Below are 25,316 nucleotides of genomic sequence, written 5' to 3' on the forward strand. Positions count from 1 at the left end.
CCTAACTTAAGCTTTTTTTGTCTGAGCTGAAATCCCTTATATCCCTTCCTGTTCTCTACAGCCATGCAAGACAAGTAATTCCCTTCTTTGAAATGACCTCTTAGGCACATATTTCCCTTCCCTTCATTCAGGCTTTCTCTACATACTGCACCAACCCAATTCTTTCAGCCTTTCTTCATGTTTTCTGTGCCTCCCAGCATCCTCACTGCCCTCCTTTGACTTTCTACTGTTGATTCACCTTTTTTTTTTTTTTTTTTTTTTTTCAAATATAGTGTCCCTAGCTAGACACATTACTCCAGCTACTCCAGCTTATCCTGCTTATACACTTCAGGGTAGCATTTGCGTTTTCCGTTAGTGGTGTAGATTGTGGGACAAAAACACCAAAAATCCTGTTTTGAAAAGACTCTGTGGGAATAGAAATGTTGTTTTTGCAGAGTTACATTGTTTAGAAGGAGGGAATGTGGTACTGAGATATGCTTACAGTGATAAGAAAAGTTTAGCAGGCGACCTTGTAAAATGCAGACAATCAGACTCCTTAGGACAATTAGGTGAAAATCACGGTGTCAAGTCAAGTCAGGTAAGTGAAGAAACATTACCACTTCAAACAGTAAAAATGTCAAAAGAAATTTGAAATTTAACAGGCTGGCGACTGAAGGCCATGCATTGTTTGTGAAGCATCAGATAGATTGTGAATCTGGATTACCCACTCAGTGGGGAAACAGGGGAGGGTCCTGCCATCAAAAGGTATATAAACTGTGTTTTGGAACTAGTAGATGCGCTCTCTCCTGCTTGTGGGGCGCCCGCCATTGCAATCGCGAATAAATTACTACTTCACTGAGATCCTCGCCTGAGCCTAAGTTATTGGCTACGGAGTGTTTCTCACAACCCTAACTCAAGAGAAGAGCAAGGTCTTGGGGGACATAAGCAGAGCACTGAATCCAGCCTGAGGCCTGCACCTGTCCCACACCAGGAGGCCCACTGTGCCCACTGTGCCCAGCAACGGGGGAAGGTGACTGACAGGGTCAGGACTGGTGTAATGATGCAATTGGAGGTGTTTGTGCAGTGTTTTGCTGCAAACTGTATATAAGCTGTGCCAAATTTTAATGGTTACCTCTCCTTTCCCTAATGGAGGAGCAATCTCATGATCACAATTAAACTTTATTGAAACCTTTGTAAATCTGCCCTTGGGTCCTGTTTCCTCCTCAGCAATGAAACGTCCCAAGTGAGCTTTGTGACAAGTGACATCTCTGGTGCAGGTTCTTGGGCAGCAACATGGCTCTTCCAGTATCACAGCTTGGTTGTTGGGTCCATCCCTCCAGCACTCTCCTCTGAAAACTTCTGTCCTTTAGATATGGGGTTCCCTAACTGAAGATTAGCTGAAGTTTCTGCCAAGCAGACTCCAGAGAGGCATAAGGATGTTTCATCTGATAAGAATGTTTCATCTAATACTGAGGAACGAATTTTCAATTAGCTCAAATTATATTCAAGGATACTAAATGCTCTTGGCCTCCCTCTTATGGGAGGAAGAAGTATTACTGGAGGCTCCCTTCAGGCAGAGATAAGTCTCTTCTGCCTGTGGAGGTGGGGGGAGTTCTAGTAGCTTGTCATTGTAGCTAAAGCTTTAAAGTGAACAAGCCTCAATTTATTTTTTGCAGTAAATACACAAACCACTAGAAATCCGTTACATTTCTAAAATACAAACTACACCACGATTGCTTTTGAATTAGACCAGCAAAGAATAAAACAGATTGAGATGAAACAGTTTGCAAGTTGATCCGCTCTTCCCTACCCTATCAAGAGAAGGATCTTTTGCCTTCTGTTGCTCATGTCACTGAACTTTGCTAGCTTACAGGGACACCCCCATGCAGACCCTTCCAAGTGCTCAGGAGATGCTGCTATCTGCCAGCTCAGCAGCCCCTTCCCTCTCTGCCCCCCTTTCTTCTTGATGGTCTCACCCATGGCAGTGAGGCAGCACAGCTGAGCTGATCTCAGACCTCACTGTTACTTGATAAGGAGACAGAGGTCTTGGCCTACCCCAGCCCACTCCATGCACCATCCTGACTCTGCCTGGCTGGCTGTTTCTCTGCCCTCCACCCTGTCTCCCTGCCTTTCTCTCACAGCTGCTCTCCAGAAGCCACTGTCTCCCCTCTGCACTCAAGCCCAGCAGCTACAAAACGGCAAGCAGCAGTTCTCCACGTGGCTCAGCCATGGCCCATCAATCAGGTGGGCTATAAAGGTTGTGGGAATATAAATATTGTTTTTGAAGAGTTACATTGTTTAGAAGGAAGGAATATGGCAGACGACCTTGTAAAATGCAGACAACCAGACTCCTTAGGACAATTAGGTGAAAATCATGGTGTTAAGTCAAGTCAGATAAGTGAAGAAACATTACCACTTCAAACAGTAAAAATGGCAAAAGGAAATTGAAATTTAACAGGCCGGCGACTGAAGGCCATGCATTGTCTGTGAAGCATCAGATAGATTGTGAACCTGGATTACCTGCTCAGTGGGGAAACAGGGGAGGGTCCTGTCATCAAAAGGTATATAAACTGTGTTTTAGAACTAGTAGATGCGCTCTCTCCTGCTTGTGGGGCGCCCGCCACTGCAATCGCGAATAAATTACTACTTCACTGAGATCCTCGCCTGAGCCTAAGTTATTGGCTATGGAGTGTTTCTCACAAGGTGTGTGCAGTAACTTGTAACAGGACAAAGGAAACAGTCAGAGTTCATCACAGCTGAGATTTCTTTTTGCAAGACCAGCTAATATTGTTGGAGGAAATGGACAGAAATTCACACCTTTTTTTCCCACCTAAAAAGAGCTGGTGTGCCTGAAAACCATCTCTACCATTATTTTTCTATCACATAAATTGCTCTAACAAAAGACATACTCTGTCTTATATTAATCTCTCTTATTCTTACTAACACCACTATCATTTCTTACCCAGCTAAAAGGCCTTGACATTTCTGTTTTCTAGCCTGATACACCTTCTCTCCTTTAGGTGAGGGGAATGGACTGAAGATCTGGAGGCAGAGGTTGCACCACAAAGAAAATCATGACCACATGCCTTCTGGTGAAGTCCCGTGTCCTTAAAAAGATGAACCAGTCATACAGTGTAGTTCCTGGTGCCTCACCAAAGGAATGCAGCTACCTGGGGACCTACTGAAAAATTGCAGGGACATTTTGCCTGTTGCTCTTGCAAATCCACACTTCAAGCTGGGTTTGGTAAGAGGAGAACAAAATATACGTATCCTGTTGGATTGTAGTCCTCCAGCTTTTCTAAGCATTGGTACTCCTTTCCCAGAATGCTTAATAGGAAAGTTTTACTCTTAAGGGCACCGGTAGAGAGCAGTTTAATTTTTTCTGAGCTTCAGGATGGGAGTGTGAATCAATTTAAATATCTAGAGGGATTAAGTTATATTGGACATGGCCCGCTGTTATGCCTGCAGCCGCCAGCAATTGTTTAATATACAGAATAACACAATTATAATGAGCCATAAAGCCTACTCAGTGGAGCTGTAACAATGGCAGCCATTTACAAAGAGGGCTCTTACTTCTCTGACATTCTCCACAGTAATTTCATTTCTCATAACCCGCTCAAGGGAAGAGATGGTTACAAATAACAGGACAAGGTGAACATTAATCCCCTCCACAAATGTATTCATGTGTCTTCCACATAACAGTTCAGTGAGAACTAATTCTGTGTGGGGCTGAATGCTGCTACTGAAACCAGTGGGAGAAATAATCTGGCAGATACTCAGCTTTGGTAGATGGACACAGCAGATATATTTCGTAAGAACCCCCTTTCATTTTGTAAATAATTGTCATTTTGGGTGATAAATGATCAGGAAATGATGAGGAAGTACTGTTTTTCTGAGTATATCCCTTTTGTTGTTCAGACAATACAAAAAGACTGTATGTCTTCTTAAATATAAAATGAATCCTAGACTATAGGGTCGTTACAAAAATAGTGATTTAAATCCCAATCTCCTGGCTGGGAAAAAAAAAAAAAAAAAGCCTCCTTTTATCCCTGATTTGCTATTCCTCTCGTATACCCGTGGTTCTTCAAGATCATCAAACTTCCAATCTGTGATACCTAGAACTGTCTCCGTTCATGGCTTTTGGGAAAGACAAGATGCCTGTGAGAAGCTCACTGGGAATGACATCCTTCTCTTCTGTGATGCCAGCTGTCAGCAGGCTTAGCTATTTCTACAGTAGCCAAAATAAAATAAAATAAAATAAAAATAAATCCTGTTTCAGATACCTGCCACCAAGATTAATATACGTGAATCTTTCTTCCCAGTAGGCTCTGCAGGCAAACACAGACATGGCTGTGGCTGAGCCAGAGATGGGCATAGCTACAGCGTAGCTCAGGCAGGGACCGCAGGGCCGCAGGGCCCCTCTTGAAGGATTTATGCTTTTGCATAGCTACTTAGAAGTCTTACTGTATAGGTTTTTCATGTTTATTTCATGGGGCTAAGATCTAATTTTCTTCCATATACGAGTTTTTCAGAAACATGGCCATGATGGTGTGAAGGAATGTCTGAACATCTCTAGCCCAACATGTCACTTGAAGCAGGATTATCACCAACAGCAGATCAGGGGAGCAAGCCTCAGAAACCTCCAAAGCCAGAGATTGCACAGCCTGTCTGGCGACCTGTGGCAGGCTGCACGACCCTCCTGGTGAGGACAGAGGTCAAAACCTTCCAAGCCCAACCATTTGTGCCCCCTGCCCTTTGGTGTATCATCTGACTCTAGCGAGCAGAGAACGCCCCCGCACCTCTCCTCTGGCCGTCCCCTTAGGGCGGCCGCAGCCAGCCCAGCGGGCGGGCCCGGGGCGGTGAACGCGCGGCTTCAGCGGCCGTCCGTCTGCAGGCGGTAGGCGGAGGCCGACGCCGGCCATGGCGGGCGATAGCTTGGCGAGGCGGCTGTGGCAGCTTTGCAACCTGCTTATGGCCACCTTCTTCGGGCTGGCGGCTGCCGTGCAGGTGAGGGCAGTAGGCGAGGGACTGGGGCTGCCCTAGGCCTCGGTGGGCCCGGGCACTGGTGCGACCTGAGGCAGGCTGGGGCCCCCACACTCTGCTCCCCGCCCTGTCCCGCCTGCCGAGCCCGGCCCAGCCCAGCCCGCACAGAGGGTGCAGAGGCTCAGCCTGCGTTTCCTCGCTGCAGGTGAACGACCCCGACGCCGGGCTGTGGGTGGTGAGTAGGGGCTGGAGCGTGACGAAGGGTGGAAGGTAGGTGCTGTGCTCTGCGGGGCTGCCTGCTTGGGGTTGAGGCTCTGCCCCCAGCGTGCAGAGCACCAAACCTCTGATTCCCCCCTGCCTGGGCTCTAGGCCTCCTGACTTTGTCACCACCAGGTCTCCATCACCACCTGTGCTTGCCTTAGCTCACCTTCTGTCACCACTGACCTCAGCAGGGACCCTTGAGTCTCAGAAGAAACCTAAAGAAAATTTGCATCTCTCTGCCCACTCCTGTCATTCTCAGGCATGGGAACAGCCACCAGTGGCCTTGGATCAGTGTGAGCAGGGCTTTGAGCTGCAGGGGCCCGGGGGGTCTCTCTGTACATGTCAGGAGCCACTGGGTAGGTGGGGATTGTCCCTGTCTTCTCCATGTCCATGCACGGCCCTGTACATCCCTTGTGCAGATGAGCCCAGCTGATAGTGGTGGGGTTGGGATGTGGCAGCAGAGGCTGCTTCTGCTCCCACCCAGCACAGGCAGAGGTTATGGTGCAGGGGTATGTTTCTTACAGGGATTCTCCCTGGGGACCACACTGCAGCTCAGGGCTGGTGCAGCGGGCTGATTGGGCAGCAAGAGCTTAGGTAAGCCTGGAGCCAAGGCACAAGGACTGGTGCTCAGCTGACCGTCTAACAGCTGTGCTGTGCAAGGATTTCGGGTGGTGAGTAAGGAAGCGCTGGCTTGCTGCTGCACTCAGAAGAGCACTAGCAGTACCAGGGCATGCCAAAGGGACAGAGTTGTATGGCTGTTCTGTGCATCTGGCAAACTGCTGTAGAAAAGAAGTGCTGGTATGGGTGACTGCTTCTGTTTCCTTACCCTCAAAAATTTTGCTGTTGAGTATACTTGTGTTTCATTAACAGGTTATCTACTTGGTGCCAGCTGCTCTTACACTGCTTGTTGGCCTTAATCCCTCAGTAACAGGTATAGTATTGGTGTGTAAAACAGAATCTCTACTCAAATTTTGCCTCCAGAAAGTTTGTTTTCATTGAGTCACGGATTAAGATCAGGCTGCATGGAAACATGTCCTACTGCATTTTTTGAGGGCAGAAAGCTATGGTACCTGCTTCTACAAAAGTTGGTCTTTGCTTCAGTACTTGTAGTTGAACTTGCTGCAAGCAAACCCAGCAGGCCTGCATAAAGGCCTGCTTCTTCACTGCACCCTGGTTTAAGCAGTCATGGAATAAGTGGAGCACATAGAGTGCAAGTCTGGGAGCACGTTCTGAACCTGTCTCTGATGTTGACCCTAGCACATAGTCTAATCAACATGGGTTCCCTGTTCTAAAGCTGTGTTTTTGCTTATCTATCTCATATAAAAGAAATTAAGCTCAGCGCAATGCTTTGAAAGAGCTAAAGGTCTTGTTTAGTATCACGCATTAGCTGTAATACAGCTGCTCCAAAGAGTGGAAGGGCAGTGGTGGGGACTTGCAGTCCATGCCATGACTGACTTTCCAATATTGCATGCTGAGGGCTAACACCATATGATATGCTGAAAGAACTGGTCAGATCAGATTTGGTCCAGGACTACAGAAAATTCATTTTTGTGTGTTTTAATCCAGTGGAGATAATTTTAAAATGACCACTGTTGATATACAAAAAGTGACTGTGTTTTAGCTGGGTGAATACTTAATCTGGACAAACTAAAACCATACTTATACCAGAAAGGAAAATCCTCAAGAGTACATGTTATTGTCACAAACCACACTCTTACACTATCTCACCATTCTAGGTACCTTAGGCACACAAAGTGGCAGCATTCATAAAACCAAAACCCATCTGTAATGTTGAATATTTCAGAGGAGGTTTATTTGTATGGTAGGTGTAGCCTCAACATAATGGCATTTGGCTGGTCAAGAGAATCTGCAAATTAAACTTAACAAATTTGTTACTTGTACCATGATTTCTAAGAAATAAAGATTAAAATAGCACAATTGTTGTGTAATTTGACACTTATGTAAATTCGACAAGTGATATTTATCATTCATGTCCATGGAAGACTCCGATTCAGCCTCTGCAGAGATGCAGTAAGTTCAGTTTACTGTAGGATCAGTTACGAAGTTAGGTCATACCAAGTTCATGAATTTTGGCAGCCCATCATCTTTAATGCTTTCCTGCAGGTGTCAGTGACTAGGAAAGGCTACTTTTTACTTTGTGGTGTTTGCTGTTGACATTGTTGGGATCAGATGAAGCACTGCCTGTATCATTTGCTCACCTCTCTGCCATGAGCTCTTGGGGATGAACATGGTAAACCATAAAAATCTGTGGGTCCGTTCAGATTTTTCACATCTCTTTTTCTGTCTTTAAAACATCAGACCACCAGCCTATAGGCAGAGATGTCAATGTTTGTCGTGATCACTGGTGAAAGGTTAGATAGAGGCTTATCAGGGAATGTGAAGGACGGAGCTCCCTGCATTGTGGTGGTAGCTCACTGGTGCTGCTAAGGGTTGGGAATCACTCCCTGGAGCCTTGGATCCTCTGGGAACGTGGTTTGCACTCGAGAAGGGACATTCCTTTTGCTTAAGCAAACTTCCATTTGTAATCTGCTGTGTCATCTTCTGTGCATATTGAATGCTGGAGCCTGCTTTGTTTGCTAGGGTGATTAAGAAACTGTTTTCTTTGATGCACTGCTGCCAAGAGGTTGCATTCCTAGGAAAACAAGACCCAAGCCCACTAGCATACAATTCCAACAGCACTTTCTAGAAGGTTTCCCTGGTCATAAAGATGCTGGTATTAATTCTGTCTTCCTGCCTGAGATGTATGTGCTTGTTGCAGGTATCTGTTTTTCAGCAGCTCAGTTGTTTTTCAGTTCACTTCAAGCTATGCTGCAGTTCCTGCCAGCCTATTTTTTTTCCTCAGAAAACGCGGTTTGGAGAAGTCTCTGTGACCTTCATTCTGCTGGTTGTATTTTTGGAACCATTGCCTTGGCTTGTTCTTTGGTTGAGTACACTCAAGGCAACATTTTGCATGAAGAGGAAGGCAGGTATGTAGTGAATTTTCCCTGCACGAATTTAGTGCGCCAGGCCATCTTCTTCTGGTGGGTCACTTTGATAAGCTCAACTGAGCTGTTGCAATGATGGTGTCAGTCCAGGGGAATCAACCTAAGGAGAAAGGATCACAGAGTTACAAAACAACAAAAGAACTGAAAGGTGAATCCTACCCAACTGAGGTAGCAAGATATAATTGTGGGGGCAGTTCTGGCTTTTCAAAGACACAAAGGGAGACAGCCCGTACTTCATTTATTTTTTTTGGAGGAAAGTTGTATTTTTCACAAGCAAGCAGATGTTTGCATTATTTTCTGATCTTTTTTTTTTTTTTTTTTTTAGAGAGTTATTTGGTCTGGTGATTATTACAATATGGATGAGTCTTTGTCGCAGTTCAGCAAAGTAAGTTTTTCTTAATCCACTTGAACGTTCATATTTAGTGACTTCTTGAAAACATGTAGGTGATTTTGGCTGCTTGTTTTTCTATTTCATATTACTGTCTAAACCTTTATCCTGAGTACAGAAGTATTTGGTGCTGTGGCGTGTAGGATCCTGCACAGGTAGAAGTCTGAAGGGGGATGGGGAGGTGGTGGAAAAGAAAGCTTAACAAAACATTTTTTCCTGATGTTTCTGCCATAGTGGGAGACATAATCCATTTTTGTGAAAGGACAGCATGCTCTTTCTGTGAAACAGGCTAGTGAACATGAGCTAATGAAACTGCCAGTGAAAGCTGCAAAACCATTTCTGCTCCCAGTTTACAGAACTTTCCAGTGGGGGTTTGTATACCATGGTCTGCTGTATCCTCCCAGTCCAGCAGGGATACAGGCAGAGCTTTCTCCTCTGGCCTCTTTGGAGAACTGTGCTACAGCAGTTTTACGAAAGTAATTCCTGTTGGGAGCGTGAAAAATCTCGATCTGCCAAACAGTGCTTTGTGCTGGCAAAATGTATACTGTGCTCTGGGCAGAGTGCTTTTTTTCACCTGGTTTATATAGTCTGAGAAAGTGGCAGAAAAACTTTCTGCTGGCACATGGTACATCTTCAATGAAGGGCTCTATGGGACTCTGCTGACGCAACTACAGTAGCTACGTTACAGCAGCCAAAGGCCCTCTGCTGTGTTTAGCCAACCACAGCACCGTGAGTGGTGGCAGTCAGATTTTAAATAGCACTGTTGCATTTGCTTCGTTTTAGGAATCCATTGGGTGGAATTCATCTGACTGCTGCAGTCTTGGTTGTTCTTTTCCCCTTTGTTTCATGGCTGTACATTTATGTAAACAAAGAGATGCGAGAATCTTGGCCAACACACTGTAAAACTGTGATTTGATCAGGTGGGAAAATGTACATAAATATTCTGACCTTAGTGCCTCTGCTTTTTGGTTCTTAATGAAAGGCTAGTATCAGTTTGATAGGACCCAGGAATGCCTTGCTGCTTCCGACAGTGTAGCTTAGTGTTTGTCAATGGGCACCAGAAATAAATGGAAGAACATCATCAAATCCGAGTGGAGAATTTTTCTATGGTAATTATTGTTCAACCTGCTTCCTTATGTTTTCAAAGCACTGTTGACCTAATGTGTGTTCCAATGTTAATTATTCAAAATATTCTGGCATCCCTGGTCCACGCTCTCCTCCCATGTTGTACTTTGGGAAAGCTACTGTTCAGTAACATAAGGGAAAAGATTCCCAATCCCTTTGTTTCAATGACTTTTTACAGCTGTAAAACTTCCAAGGTATCCACCTGGATTCACTGAGATTCTCTGAAAGATTAAGCAGTCTGTATTTCTGTTCCTACACTAAAATCTTATGTGTAAAATCAATATATCTAAATCAATGTTTTTATTATCTTTATTTGTGATTACTTTTTTGACAGAGTAGTAAATCCTATTTTTCTAAAGCAAATCCAGTGAAAACTTCTTTATTTTCTGTGAGACGCATACTTGACTGCCACCAGCAGACATAGTCACTGTCACAACTTGCAGAATTTCTGGTCCTGGAAAGCAGAACCCATGCAGCAACCCAGAGACGGTAACCATGCTCCATCATCACTAATCCTGGAGAAGAAAGCACAGGTGAGTATGCTGGACACTAAAGCTGGCAGGGTGTGAGCCAGCATGGGTTCAGATGCAGCACAACACCATGCTTTAAGTCATCCCAAGTCAGGGCTTATTAGATTGATACAGCTGCAGGCTAACATGGCTGGGCACACGTAGATCCCAGCTGGTGTATTGTGTATCTGCAGCATTACATGATGCCATAGTCTTCCTGCTTTAATTTATGTTATTTTTATTTTTAAGCTTGGGACTCCCTGTGCCGTGTTCTGACATAGCATAGATGGTGTCCATTTTTCTTGAGCTTTTATTTTTTGAAAATTACTTGAGCTTTTTGAAGCAATGTTAAGACCACCTCATTAGGCTACAGGGTGGACTTTTCTACTAGACTCAAGACAAAAAATGTAAACACTTCTACGCAGGTACAATTTTGCGTGCTTTAAATCTGACATATATAAATTAAAAAAAAAAAAAAAAACAAAAAACAAAATCAAAAACAAAACACCAGCCAACTAGTGAGTTGTGTTTTTTTTTTTTTTTTTTTTTTTTCCCACAGTTAAGTAACAATCTGTTCAAGATTGGGTAGTTCAAGTCAACATTCTGCATTCAAGTATATTTATTTCAAACACAGTTACTGGCCTTCTCTATTCTCCAAGCAGAAACTAAGTCTGGTTTCTTACAGAAGTATAATTTTTAGAATTCTGTATCTGAGAAAAAAACGTAAGTTAAAGCTGTAAGGATCAGCTGTGTAGATCTTTCTACAAGCAAAGAATATGCTGGATCCTATACTTTTTAGTCTGACTATTTCCTGAAGAGCAATTTGTATATGTATGCTTACCATTTTTAGAAATACATAACTCTATCTGAAATTCTGCCCCTTCCCTTTAATACCATTTTATCATCATAGACATAAATAGTTCCAAAGGCATTGCTTTCCGGTGGAGTTTCAATAATCCCCTCCAAAGTCAGATGATGAACACCATGTGAGTCTAAACAATAGCCACCATCATGCAGGTGTCCTGCAAGAAAGCAGACGACGCACTGATGAGAGTGTATGACAGAAAGCGCATCTTCGTAATTCCAGGCTAAGCAAACTTTGTCTGAAGCATCTGGATGAATGGGCAGATGACCTGCAGATGAGAGGGAAAGAAGAGTTACATGAAGCACATAACAATTGTCAGTGCAGACCCCTCAATCTTTTGGGATTCTCTACAAAAGCAACAGAATCACTTTGGTTTACAGTCCAGGGAAAATCAGAGCATCTGTAGAGCTCTAGTATTTCATTTCTTTCAAATATTTTTCATTTTCTTCTTTATGTAGCATCTAAATATCAGAATATTAAGTCTCCTCTCAGCAATTCTAAGTGATACTACAAGATCACTTCTGGTTTGTCAATCTAAATGAGTATGTTTAACATACCAAACTCTGCCTCCAGACAAGTTGCTTTCATTGGTGGGAAATTCAGACTTCTACCTGTACCCAGCAAGCTCACCTGAGTGTGAGACAGGGTAGCTGTTCTCCAAGTTCACAGGTTACATACGTACCTATGGTATTACGTGTTTTCCTCAGTTAACTTCCAACTGTTTTTGACTTATATCCTCCATATCCACCTACCCATAGCTACAACTTTTTCTTGGTTTTCATCAGAGAACTTGAGAACTTCATCGAACCAGTCCAGCTGGGTTTGGCTAAATCCTCCATTAAACTCTACAAACTGAGGTTCTTTGAGCCCTGCAATGAAGAAGAATGTTAGGCAAACGTGCATACACCCACTGTAACTTCCTTATTTACTTTTACTTATGTAAATCTACTAGAAATGGTTTATTCTTAGAGCTTCCTTTTTGTACATCTCAGATCAGAACTGCAGCCTCCTCGGACAGACGGGAGAAAACAGTTACTGTTGGGGTGGGGGTTTGCCATATTGCACGCACAGCATTTCCACTTGTGTCCCTGCATGCTGTCGCGGCTGGGATGGCCTCCGCTCGACACGGCCGCAGCACCCTCGCCAACAGGTGCCTTCCGTGCCGGTGCCGCAGGACACGCGACACATCAACCCTTCTAAAAAGCCCCAGAGCGGCACAACAGCTCAGGGGGACGCGCCTGCATACGCCCAGAGCTCTGCCCGGCTCACTCCCTGTTGGAGCCCGGGGACAGGCGCCAGCCCCCCGAGCGCCGCCCCGGCGGGACCTGCCTGCCGGGCTGTTGAGGTTCTCGTTGGGGTTCCTCTCCCTCAGCCGCCGCAAGGACTCCCGGTGGCTGGGGCTGGCCGGGTCCCTGCCCAGCACGCTCAGGTCGTAGCCGTCGAGCAGGACGAAGCGGAGGCGCGGCGCCGGGCTGAAGTGGTAGGCATGGCAGTCCCCGGGAGGCCCGGCGGGCGGCCCGGCGGCGGGGGCGGGGGCGGGGCGGCTGTTGAGGCCGCTGCTCGCCAGGCGGTCCCGGCAGAAGTTGTAGAGCTCGTGGTTGCCCCAGGCGTGGTGCACCGGCACCGGCAGCCTCCGCAGCGCCGCCAGCACCCGCTCCAGAGCGCCCTCGGCCGCGCCGCGCCGCGCGTTGACGCCGTCGATGCAGTCGCCCAGCTGCACCACGAAGGCGAGCGGCGGCTGCTCGGCTGCCCACACCTCCACGGCGGCCCGCAGCAGGCGGAGGCTGTGCCGGTAGTACCGCCGCCGGCGCCCCCAGAAGTCGCAGCCGTCCTCCTCGTCTGCGTACTGGATGTCCGCGACCACCCCGAAGGAAACGAGCGGCGCCGCCTCCATCGCGGCTGCCGGCGCCGGAAGGGGAACGGGAAGGGGAGGGACGGGGCGGCGGCAGCATGGCGGTGGCTCTGCGCTGCTGGCGACTCTCGCGGCGCTGGCGCCTCCCGGCAGGCGCCAGTTTCGCGGACCTGGCCTGGGGCCGGCCGCTGAGCGGCCAGGCGGCGCCGCTGCCGGCCCGCGGGGCTCTGCCCGTGCCCGGCAGCCGCTCCCTGTCCCTCTTGCCGCCGGGGAGCGGCCAGCGGGCGGCCCCGCAGAGGAGGGTGAGTGGGGGCCCCGCGACCAGCGGGCGGGGGGCGCGGGCAGGATCCCCCGGAAGAGCCCCCGCTTCTCCCGGCCTCGGCTCCGCGCTCCCCCCCCCCCCCCGCCGGGGCTCGGGGACAAGGCACTAAAAAGCTTTTTCTTCAGTAGCTGGTGTCCTGGCGGTCGCTGGTGGCCACCTTCATCGTGTGTGGAGGACTGCTGGTGGCTATGAAAAAGATGAAGAAAACGAAGGAGGAGAGTGAGTGTTTGCACAGCCCGGTGATGTCCCCGCAGGGTGGGCAGTTGTGTTGTGCTGTTTCTTGCCTTTTTCCAAATTGTTTCTGTTTCGGGCAAAAGAGCATTAAACTGATTTTACTCATTGCAATATCCAGCTGTAGTTAAATCTGAAGTACTTCTATACCATAGGCTCATAGGACGGTTTGTGTTGGAAGGCACCTCAAAGATCACCTAGTTCCAACCCCCCTGCAATGGGCAGGGACTCTTTGAGGTTGTTAAGGGCCTCATCCAACGTTGTCTTGAACACTTCCAGGGATGGGGCATCCACAACTTCTCCAGGCAACCTGTTCTAGTGCCTCACCACCCTCTGAGCGAATAATTTTCTCCTAGCCTTTAATCTAAATCTCCCTTCTTTTAGTTTAAAACCATTCCTGCTTGTCCTGTCAATATCTGGTTGAGCAAAGAGTCACTCTCCAGCTTTTTTATAAGCCCCCTTCAAATACTGGAAAGTTGTGATGAGGTCACCCCGGAGCCTTCTCTTCTGCAGGCTGAACAGCCCCAGCTCTCTCAGCTTTTCTTCATAGAAGTGCTCCAGCCCCTTGATCATCTTTGTGGCCCTCCTCTGGACCCGTTCTAACAGCCCCACATCCTTCTTGTGGTGGGGGCCCCAGACCTGGATGCAGTGCTCCAAGTGGGGCTTCACCAGGGCAGAGCAGAGGTAAAATCACCTCCCTCCCCTGCTGCCCACCCCTCTGTTGATGCAGCCCAGGATGCAGTTGGCCTTCTGGGCTGCAAGCATGCACTGCCAGCTCGTGTCAAGCCTTTCATCCACCCTTCTCTGCAGAGCTGATCTCAGTGAGTTCTTCTTCCAGTCTGTGCAGCTCCTTGAACTTGGAATTGTTGAACCTCATCAGTTTCATGTGGGCCGACTTCTCTGGCCTGTGCACGTCCCTTTGGATGGCATTCCTTCCTTCTGTTGTATCAACTGCACCACTCAGCTTGGTGTCATCTGCAAACTTGCTGAGAGTGCACTTGATCCCACTGTCTGTGTCACTGATGAAGATATTAAACAGTACCAGTCCCAGGACAGACCCCTGAGGGACACCACTTGTCACTGGCTTCCACCTGGACATAGAGCCATTGACCACCACTGTCTGGGTGTGACCTTCAAGCCAACTCCTTATCCACTGAGTGGTCCACCCATAAAATCAATTTCTCTCCAGTTTTGGAGACCAGGATGTCATGAGGGACCATGTGAAAGGCCTTGCAGAAGTCCAGGTAGACCGGTCGTCCTTTGTCAACTGATGCAGTTACTCCATTGTAGAAACTTTTCATTGTAGGACTTTTCAAATAGGTGGTCTCCAACCTGCTCTTCACTTACAGTGGGCAGGACTTTGCTCCCCCAGCCTCCATCTATGGGTTCAGGAAAATGAATGACATGGGAAGCCTGACTGGCAGTGAAGACTGAGGCAAAGAAGTTGTTGAGTACTTCAGCCTTCTCCAAGTTTGTCACTACCAGTTCACTCTTCACATCCATCAGAGGGGGTACACTCTCCTTGGCCTTTCTTTTCTGAGCAATGTACCTACAGAATCCCTTGCTGTTATTCTTTGCATCCCTTGCCAAGCTCTGTTCCATCTGTGCCTTGGCTTTCCTGATCCCATCCTTGCATATCTGGACCGCATCCCTGTACTCTTCCCAGGCCACATGTCCCTGCTTCCACTGCCTGTGCATTTTCTTCTTGCACCTCAGTTTGACCAGCAGGTCCTTGCTCAGCCGTCCCAGTTGTCTGCCCTCCCTGCCCTCTTTTTTATGCAGGGGGATGGAGAATTCTTGTGCTCTAAGGAAAACATCCTTAAAGAGTCTCCAGCTCTGCTCAGCTCCTTTGTCCCTAAGGACAGTGTTCCAGGGGATCTCAGCTACTAGGTCTTTAAACAGCTTGAAGTTTGCTCTTTGGAAGTTCAGGGCCCTGACTTTGCTCTTTGCCAGGTCTGTATTCCTCAAGATCGCAAACTCAACCATGGTCACTGCGGCTCAGACTGCCTCCAGTCTTGACCTCTTTAATGAGCTCTTCCATGTTGGTGAGCACCAGGTAAAGTAACACTTCTCCTCTGGTTGGTTTGTCTAGTACCTGGACCTGGAAGTTATCCTCAACACACTCCAGGAATCTTCTGGATTGCTCACAGCCTGCTGTGTAGTTTTCCCAGCAGACATCCAAGTGGTTGAAGTCCCCCATCAGGATGAGAGCGTGTGAGTGTGATGCTTCTTGTAGTTGAAGCAAGAATGCCTTGTCCACAGGCTTCTCTTGATCAGGCGGTCTGTGGTAGACCCTGAACGCAAGCTGTCCTTTATTGGTGTGGTCCTTAACTCTCACCCATAAACTCTCAACCTGCCTGTGGCTGTTTCTCAAAGGCAACTCTTCCCAATCAATTCCTTCCCTGGCGTAGAGGCCAACACCCCCCTCACTTCCTTCCCTGTCTATCCCTTCTTAAGAGCTTGTAGCCCTCTATTCAAATGTTCCAATTATGTGATCCATCCCACCATGTTGATAGTGATAGTAATCAGGTGATAGTAATCAGGTCATATTTGTCTAATTGCACCATGGTTTCCAGTTCCTCTTGCTTGTTTCCTATGATGCGTGCATTGGTGTAGAGGCATTTCAGCTGGGCAATCAGTCGTATTGCGTTTCTAGAACCCTCCCTGATAGCAGTGGGACAGTTCACAAGTGTGTGTTTCCTTGCCATTACTTAGGGTAATAGTGTTCTCAGGTATGCTTTCTTCACTCAGAGCTGCATCCCCTTCCCTCACCACATCTAGTTTAAAGATAACCCCTCCTGATAAGCCCAGCCAGCTTACTGCCCAGAACTCTCTTGCCCCTCCTGGACAGCTGTGCCCCATCCGGTATCAGCATGCCTGATCCCCCAAAAGCACTTAGAATCCAAAACCTTGGGCATGGCACCAGCCTCTCAGCCAAAATGAGAAAAAAAAATATTTTAAAATTGAAAATAGAAAAATAGAAAAATTAAAGACTAAGTATTTAAAAAATCTTATATATGCTTTTGCTATTGCTATTTACATTTACTTACACGCTACTGAGAGTACACCATGCATAAAAACACAAAGGGGAGAGGAGAAACTTGTCTGTTGTCGCAGGTACAGAGGGGGACATGGGGTTTCCTGGGCACCTTGGTTTTTAAGTCCATGACTTCTGCATGTGTTTCCCTATTCTGCAGTAACTGCTTATGTTTTTATTTTTTATTATTTATTTTTTCATGTTCATTGAAACTCAGAGAGAGCACAACTTTAAGGATATATTGAATTTGTGAAGGATGACAGTTTTTCTATTTCATACCAACTCAGGCCAAGTACCTGTCCATCTCATGTACCTTTGATGATAATATGACAATCAGATGATGATTTTATGAGATTAGAGATTATTACATTTCAAACGAAGTTATCTCTGGCTAAATTTGGTACAGGACTTTGTCTACAATCAGACACACTGCTTGGAAGTCTTGTCTGTGTTGGACTTGTACACAGATTTCTCACCTGATTCCTGATGGTGTCAGAGACTCTCCTGTGGGTGGGGACAGGGATCGTGGCATGAAAATTCAAGATCTCTTGTTGTTTTCTGTAGAGCTGGAGAAAGAACGAAACCGAGGCATTGGGAAACCGCTGCTGGGAGGGCCCTTCTCACTTGTCAACCATGAGGGACAGCCCAAGACCAACAAGGACTACCTCGGCCAGTGGGTGCTGATCTACTTTGGCTTCACACACTGCCCTGACATCTGCCCTGATGAACTTGAGAAAATGATTGAAGTGGTAGATGAAATTGGTATGTGAATTCAGTTCGCAGAGCAATCTTTTTTATAGGAGGCTAAGGTTTATTGTGGTAAAATGTTGCATGTGGTAATAAGTGATGATCTTCTTTACAAAATGCTAATTAATATTCAGTAGTTGAATTAATTGCTCATTGATAAATAAATCAGTCTTCCAGCCACTAGGTTCTGATGTTTAGAGCATGACAGCACTGACCTTTCTGGAACAGAGAATTTCTATTTAATAAAATATGACAGTGGTGGGCTACAGTGGAGGAGGTTACAATGCCATTGTAGACTGCATTTGTGCCAAGAGGTTGTAGGTATATTAGGCACTTTTTTCCTCTAGTTTATTAATTCTGATAACAAATCTTTCTGAGTGTCTTTTCTGAAAATGATTGTACTGTGAAACAGGTTGGGGGAGGTGTATGTGGAAGAGATGTTTTTTCAGCCTATGCTCTCTGAAGAGTTGCACAAAAGGGATACTAGGAACCAAGCAGGTGACAGGGTTGACTAAAATGTAGAAAATATATAAGAAGGTATGAGTGGAAAATGAGGGAAAGATCCTGAATTGTGTCTTCATCTGGGCTCTTGTTTCATCATCACAGGTGTGCTTTCAACCATTGGGCCTTCATCTCTCTACTTTGCACTGGCATTTCCTGCATCAGAGCCAATTTGTCATTTGTCCTAAGCAGGGCATACTGTCCAGCTAGGAGAGCTGGAAGTGTAGCTGCACCCAGCACAAGCAGAGAGTGTTGGTTTTCATAGCATTTTTTTTCTTTCAGAGTTTGTATTATATAAATTAATTTACAGAAAATGGCCTTTTTACTTTGCCACTTAGGGTGGACTTGGGTGGATGTTATGGTAACTTGCCTGTGACCTTGTTTGAAGGAAGAAAAGGAAACGACTTTTAGCTTGCTAAGAAAAATTGTAATTGTTAGTGTTTCTGATTACAGATAGAATTCCATCTTTGCCTAATCTGACCCCACTCTTCATCACCATTGATCCTGAGAGGGACAACGAAGAAGCCATCGCCAGATATGTTAGAGGTACCGTTTTTTTTCCTACATTGGTATCTTATAATATGTAATAAAGAGTACTGAAAAGGAGGATCTTGAGAGGATTCTTTTCACTGAAGTTTCTAAACATCTTCTTTCTCCGTAGAATTTTCTTCAAAGCTGATTGGATTGACTGGTAGCAAAGCACAAATTGACCAAGTGGCCAAAGCTTACCGTGTGTATTACAGTGAAGGTCCCAAAGATGAAGACAACGATTACATAGTGAGTAAATATAGGGTGTTTACCTAATGAACTATTTTGATTAAGAACAGGATAAAGATTTTAAACAAAAGACAGCTGTTGTAGTCTTGCTGAAGCCCTCTGTGACAGAGGCCTGTTGCATCTATGTGTTCAGTTTTAGATGTCTCAGTCAGAATTGAGGCTCCCTCTTTACAGACTTAGAACCTCACTGAAATACAGTTCTAAAAGCACACAGTCCAATTGCTTTGTGCAGAATACCATACAAGCTACCAAGTCTGGTGATGAATTGAACCTTTTTTCATCCTGTAACATTTTTGGCTGTTTTCCCATGTGCTCCAAAGTGAAAATGGAACTGGGGAATTATGGCAATAGGAAGAGGAAGAAATGAGAGGAAAGTGAGTAACAACTTTCTCCCTGCCAAACTGAGACCAAGAAGCAGGGTTTTCCTGGCATGACACTTGGATGATGCAAAGTCTGCCTGCAGATAATGTGGGAATCTTCCTCCTGTGTCAAATGACCTGGAAGAGAAAGCATGTTAATGCTAAATTAAGTGGGAGTCAATTACATAGAGTGATAGTGGGAAAAGGGAAACTGAAGTTTATGTAAGACTAAACTTGGGTAGTCAAAATCTTACTTTTTGGAAGTGAATGGGACTGGTTATAGGGGCTCTGAGTTACTGTCAAGGCCTTCTGCACTTGCCACATCCTGAGCAGACTGGAAGAGTGAAGTAGGTTCAAGTGATGTGACAGGTAAGGATACATATTACATGATCATGTTTTCTTCTTTACAAGAACTGAAAGGCATCAGGGAAAACAAAAAACAGATTCTAAAGGAAAAGTGATGTTTTTTGTTGAAATGAGCAGGTGTGAAGTGGAATCCCTTGCTGCAGATGCAACTGGTAGAAGTTTACATGAGCCCACAAGGAGACTTGATTATTCTTTGGAAAAAAAAATAAATGAAATGGATATAATTTATGCTTCACTGAGGAAGAGCTAGAAATGTGAGCTAGAAATGTTTGGAAACTGTGTGGAAACATTTTTTTTGTCTGTGCTGATTTTATACTCTTCTTTAAAACAACCATTTTTTGCCACTATTTGAGGTAGGATGCTAAGGCAGGTTGTTTTGGGTTTGATCCAGTAATACTATTCTTACTCTGGTTTAAAACTACCTGACTTCAGCAAATAAATTATGTATGTGGACAAAAAAAACTGGTGGAACAAAAAAAGTGATACATAGAAATAAAAAGTAAAAGCAACACATAATCTCAGTAAAGAGAAGAGAGTCACAGTGGTAATAGGCACCAATCTGGGTTACTAAGAAGGGTGTGAAGTGGGACATTAAGAACTGGCTTTCACTTATGGGCAGCTCAGAAGCTGCAGAAGTCTGTGTCTTAAGATACTATATTTGTATGGAAGGAGGAACTCAATGGGGAAATTTAACACCATTTTTAATCAATCTACTGTCTGTCTGAAGATATTGCCTAAAACAGACTTATAAAACATGGTTGGTGGGGATACAAGAATGCGTTATAGAAGGATTGGCAAAGGATGTGGACTCAGAAGAGGGAAAGAATCTGTAGAATCTGACATTAAATGAGTAAATAAAATTTGTGAAAAGTTGGAAAGAAGCCACAAAAGCTGAAGGAGGTCTTCTGTTTATGAATTAAACCACACATAAATTCTCACAAACCACACCTGGTCTTCAGCATGATCACAGTGGGGAAGTACAGGAATCTCACCAAAGAAAATAACTATATTAGATGAGAGCAGCTTCAAGGGAGGCTGGAGGGGGAGACAAAAGAGAAGAATGTGACTAGAGATATAACAAATTATGAGGAAGTTTTCATGGTCCAGAGGGAACAGAGCTATGGTGTGCTATGGTTGTGCTAAGTACCTGGGAGCCTTGTGAATGTGTGAATAGCAGAAGAGGACATTGAGGAAGAAAGGCCCATGAACTGGGAGCAGGAGAGCAGCCTAAGAGCTTGAGTTGGGTGTGGTGCCATGGAGGAATGGTATGCACGTGTCTCTACTACAGGTTTTGTCATAGGCTTCTGCTTTTGATAGGCAGTGAGCTCTCTATATTTATTGCAGGAAGGCCAGAGGATGCAGGTCTCTCTGAAACAAACTGGAAAGAGGATAACAGTAATAGCAGATCTGGGAGGGAGAGGTTGAGTCTGTTTTTGTGTTTACCGGTGACTTATCCAGGTGATTATTACTCTGTAATTTCTTTCATTAAAGATGGATTTTTTTGTACATTCTGTCTTGCAAGGACTGGTCTTGCCAGTCAGCGACTAAGACTGATGATACTTGTGTAGGAGTGAGCACTGTGTCCTCTGCATGCTGCTGGGAGGTGGGGAAGAGGTCCAATGCAGCCAATTATTCTCTGCTTGTTTTGACTTGAGAAGAACATTGAGATGAATATTTAAGAAGTATGTTTTCTAAGTATCTATTTACATTGTTCAAGTATTATTTGAATATTACTAGTTCCTATCTAATAATTTCAATTTTATAAGTTTTAATGCCAGAGTATCTGATTTTGTTTTTTATTCAGTTTAGAAGATTGCATTTAAAATCAGATAATGACCTCATGTACATCCATACAGTGGTAATAGGGCAGACTTCAGGCACAGCTTGGAAAAATAGTGATCTTTTGCACATGAACAGCATGCCCTCCTGACTGTACTTCATCTTCCAAAAGCCAGGGAGTTCAGATGCTCTGAGCAGGCTACTTGTATTTTTTTTTTTTTGTTAGTTTCCAGTTGAAGGGCTATAGGATCTGAATTATGATTCAGATTCATTTTAAAAGGTCCTGCTACTTGATTATATCTTAAACTTGTCAATAAAACTTTAAGAACCATTACTTTGATGACAGAAATGCTACCAAATTTAACATGCCCTTTTAGCTTCTTACGCTGTAAATACCCACAGAATTTCTTGATTTCAAACACAGACATGCCCTTAGTACATGAGTATATCTCATATATAGTGAGATATGTAAGTATATAGTGAGTATATCTCATATGTTGTGTAGTCACTGGTGCAATCACAGATACATGGCCTCTGTTTTCAGTATGTTGTCTTTACTCATAAAGATGCTGTCATAGGTGCAGACCATATTTTTGGTGGTGTATTTAAGGTAGTTAAAATGGAATTGCTTTTTATATAAATCAAATTGGAATAACTCAAGCATTCAAACAACAGTTACTTTTAAATTGGGGGGAGGGTAGGGCGGGCAGGGTAGCTACATGTATTTCAAATTCTTTCCTGCTATCTCTGCTCAGACTCCTTGTGATGTTTGCAGTTACCATCACATGGAGACAGTAGAGGGAGCCCCCTACCAGCTCATGGTATTTATTTGTGTATCAGCTCCACTGTCTGTAACTCCTGTATCCTGGTGATGCTCTCAGTCCTTTTGTTTACATTGACAGTGAACTTGCTTGAATGAAGTATCTCCTATGAGCAGTAGGAAGCCTGAATTGTGGGGATTGTGGAACATTAGGAGAAGTAGAAGGAAACTGGGAAAAGTGAGGGGGAAAGACCACTAGACTGAACCTTCCTCATGTTTTCTCTAGCCCTGTGTGTGCTGAAGGAAGGGTGCCTGCAGCTTAGGGAAGATTTTCCTGTATACAGTATTCTTTCATGCATCTTGAGTATGCATCTAGTTTTCTCCATTTATTTTGTTAGGTAGAACGACAAAATGTGACCAAAGTGATGCTAAGGCTTTCTTTATCTTACAATAGCTTGCTGGCAAGAAGTTGTGTCAGACAGCTAATTGAAAGGCTGAATGGGGTATTGTTACTGCTGACTTTGAAAGATGTGCAGGATCTTTTTTACTAAACAGCGATGTGCTTTGTTGCAGGTGGATCACACAATAATAATGTATCTCCTTGGGCCGGATGGTGAATTTGTGGACTATTATGGACAGAATAAGAGGAGTGCTGAGATTTCTGCTTCTATTGCTGCACACATGAGAAAATACAGATCATAAAATACAAAGTCTTCAAAGACTGATGGTGACATCAGCTGTAGATTTGGCTTGAATTGGGAATTGTATTCAGTGTTCTCTCAGAAGTATAGAAGTGTAGTATTTTCTCACTACATGCCTCCTTACTTCCAAATAAGAAAGGCAACAGCACTCCTGCAAAATACCATTATCAAAAATCTGTATATAGCCTCCCTTATGGATATTATTTGCAGGGAGATATGGGGTACAGAATGAAATTCAGGACTTCTTGGAAACAATATTGGGAGCAAAAGAGAAAACATTTCATTTCTGAAGAACACCTGTATCGCTTGTAGAATTAGTTTGTATCTCTTGGCCAGACATCTGCAAAAGATGGTTACTTGATAAAAAGCCATGTGGGTCATTGCAACCTCAGAGGACCTTTGCCTTTTTTCCTGCAATGTTTTGTTTTCTGGGAGAGACACTTACAATATTGTAAAGAGAGAGTCCTTTATATAGGCTGAGAAGATGAAGAGCGTTGAAAACATCAGCAACTTCGATGTATGGGATCAGCCTTGTAATGTGCCCTATCTTCCTCATTTGAATGCAGAAATGAAATATATATATATATTTTTCTTGGTGTTTTCTCCAAGCAAACACTGATAACTTCTACAGAAATGAATATTGGGTTGCAAACAGATTTTTCTCTTGATCTAAATAGTTTTATGCATACTCAGCCTGATTGCTTTTTGTTGAAATGAAGTGAGGGGGTGACAGGCATCTGTATCCATCCATAGGACCATCAAACAGATGCATTTTATGCAGTACATCATTTGAAAATAAAGATTGCTTTATAGAAGTATCGTTTTCTAAGCTTTGCAGGAATCACCTTCCAGTAGAGGAAAGAGTGACTGTAGTCTGAGTCTGGTATTCTTCTGCATACAGGGACAACATTAGGAGAGACCAGAGCCTGTATCACCTGTTTTTTAGTGCTAGAGGGGTTTATGCAAAAAAGGGTCTTATTTCCAGGGTGATTGTGAGGCGTCTGTTTTCCTGTTTTCTTTTCTTTTTCCTTGGTTTAATGATACGCCATTATCAGTCAAATCTTTCTTCTGAATGCTGGTCAAACCTCATATATTTAATGTGTTTTATCTCTTTTCTTGAAAATAGTGTTGATCTATAGTGGTACAACTCATTTCATAAGTTGAGTGTGCTTGTTTTTGAGCTAGCTCAACACCAGAGAATGATCCACAGGACATAAAAGAAAAAAGTTCTCAGTGCAAGTCACGGTCACAGCTGCACAAAAGTGCTACTGCTGGTATCATTGGCATTCTTCTGAGGGTGAGGTGTGGAAGAGAAAATTGCTGTGCAGAGGCAAGGTGCAATTTCTATGGTAAATTTTCATCTTCCCAAAATCCTGAAAAATGGTTAGCTTACGAGGTCTAGAGCAGTTATAAAGTACTGTAGTCTAGGGCAGCTACCCTATATTATGGTAAGTTCCTGAGTGTATTGGGAAGACTTACCATGTAATATGTTTGAAACTGCACTCTTACAAAGCTCCGCTAAGGAAGGAAGATTGCTGAAGACTCAAGATGCGTTTTATTTTTTTTTGCCTCTCAGATAGTGTATATATTAAAGGAGGTTTTGTTTTCTGTTTTAAAGGGTCACCAAGAACTTTTGTGTACTGGTTTACAGTGGGAAATTTAGTGTCTTAATAGTATTTAACTCCCTTTTTCCCTTGGAAAGAGTCCAGTGGAGGGCCACAAAGATGATACGGGGCCTGGAGCATCTTCCCTGTGAGGAAAGGCTGAGAGACCTGGGTCTGTTCAGCCTTCAGAAAATAAGACTGAGAGGGGATATTATAGATGTTTACAAATATCTTATGTGTGGGAGATAGAGGGATGTGGCCAACCTGTTTTCAGTGGTTTGTGGGGACAGGACAAGGGGCAGTGGCCACAAGATGGAGCACAGGAAGTTCCGCACCAACATGTGAAAGAACTTCTTCACGGTGAGGGTGACGGAGCACTGGAACAGGCTGCCCAGAGAGGTTGTGGAGTCTCCTTCTCTGGAAATATTCAAGGCCTGTCTGGAAGCCTACCTGGGCAACCTGCTCTAGAGAACCTGCTTTGGCAGGGGGGTTGGACCTCACGATCTCTTGAGGTCCCTTCCAACCCCTACAATTCTGTGACTGCTATTGAGTTTGTTGTTCTTCTTGCGCTGGCTGTTTTGATTGCAGTTAGCAAGAGGGGTAGCTTCCAAAGGAAATTTCACATGCTAAGTCATGTTTCAGTTAGAGGCCATGTCAAGTGCAAGGTGTTAGCAATAATATTATTATCTGTGATGAGTGGCACTGGCAATAATAATTTTGTTTTGATAGAGTGGCTGCAAGTGTCAGCATTGTTTCTAAAGAGCCTTATCTCACCTTTTATTTTTTCCAACAATCCTGGAGGTAATTTATGTTCAAAAACTTTCCTTGTAATAATGATTTTGGCACCTTCTAGCTTTGCATTCCTTTGTCCTTGTGGCTGTGCACAAGTTCGTCTTGAAGTTCACCTGCTGGTGATAGTACTGCCGTAAGTGGAACGCTGGACTGGAGACCTCTGGAGTTCCCTTCCAGCCAGCTCTTCTGCGTTTCTGTGAAATTAGCCTTGATGAGACCAGGAACTGCACTCAGTACTCTGAGCCTTGCTGCTCCAGAAGAGCATATGTCCATTTGAACCACAGCCTCAGCTGTCTACGTATACAGAAGAATTTACAATGGTGTATTCTGGAGACAATTGACCTGCTTTTTTGTTTTTTTTTCCTTCTTTTTT

General features: G+C 44.6%; 3 protein-coding genes across 10 annotated transcripts; 2 read left to right on the forward strand and 1 right to left on the reverse strand.

The window, feature by feature from the left end:
- Positions 1–4,840: 4,840 nt before the first annotated feature.
- On the forward strand, positions 4,841–10,212 carry TMEM220 (transmembrane protein 220; the record flags this gene model as incomplete). 5 transcript variants are annotated; one of them, XM_082774764.1, is made up of 7 exons in its annotated part: positions 4,841–4,986; positions 5,168–5,197; positions 6,094–6,154; positions 8,087–8,210; positions 8,554–8,613; positions 9,400–9,536; positions 10,076–10,212. In XM_082774764.1, exons 1-6 carry the CDS (start codon positions 4,900–4,902, stop codon positions 9,530–9,532), a joined length of 495 nt encoding a protein of 164 aa, XP_082630890.1. In that variant the 5' UTR covers positions 4,841–4,899. The 5 variants fall into 5 exon arrangements, 4 of the variants coding, with proteins under 4 accessions (XP_082630890.1, XP_082630891.1, XP_082630893.1 ...); XM_082774765.1 differs by having other exon boundaries at positions 10,081–10,141; XM_082774767.1 differs by lacking the exon at positions 9,400–9,536 and having other exon boundaries at positions 10,076–10,209.
- Positions 10,131–13,009, reverse strand: ADPRM (ADP-ribose/CDP-alcohol diphosphatase, manganese dependent; the record flags this gene model as incomplete). Of its 3 annotated transcripts, none has more annotated exons than XM_082774761.1 (4): positions 10,131–10,256; positions 11,092–11,272; positions 11,868–11,984; positions 12,445–13,009. In XM_082774761.1, 3 exons carry the CDS (start codon positions 13,007–13,009, stop codon positions 11,097–11,099), a joined length of 858 nt encoding a protein of 285 aa, XP_082630887.1. In that variant the 3' UTR covers positions 10,131–10,256; positions 11,092–11,096. The 3 variants fall into 3 exon arrangements, with proteins under 3 accessions (XP_082630887.1, XP_082630885.1, XP_082630886.1); XM_082774759.1 differs by having other exon boundaries at positions 11,092–11,383; XM_082774760.1 differs by having other exon boundaries at positions 10,133–10,256; positions 11,112–11,383.
- Positions 13,010–13,065: 56 nt separating this feature from the next.
- On the forward strand, positions 13,066–25,278 carry SCO1 (synthesis of cytochrome C oxidase 1; the record flags this gene model as incomplete). 2 transcript variants are annotated; one of them, XM_082774763.1, is made up of 7 exons in its annotated part: positions 13,066–13,269; positions 13,418–13,508; positions 17,122–17,319; positions 18,259–18,351; positions 18,467–18,582; positions 20,652–20,765; positions 22,420–22,544. In XM_082774763.1, 6 exons carry the CDS (start codon positions 13,066–13,068, stop codon positions 20,730–20,732), a joined length of 783 nt encoding a protein of 260 aa, XP_082630889.1. In that variant the 3' UTR covers positions 20,733–20,765; positions 22,420–22,544. The 2 variants fall into 2 exon arrangements, with proteins under 2 accessions (XP_082630889.1, XP_082630888.1); XM_082774762.1 differs by lacking the exon at positions 20,652–20,765 and having other exon boundaries at positions 22,420–25,278.
- Positions 25,279–25,316: the final 38 nt, after the last annotated feature.

This window comes from Aythya marila, assembly GCF_965140915.1.
Source record: "Aythya marila genome assembly, chromosome: 18".
Taxonomy (NCBI): Eukaryota; Metazoa; Chordata; class Aves; order Anseriformes; family Anatidae; genus Aythya; species Aythya marila.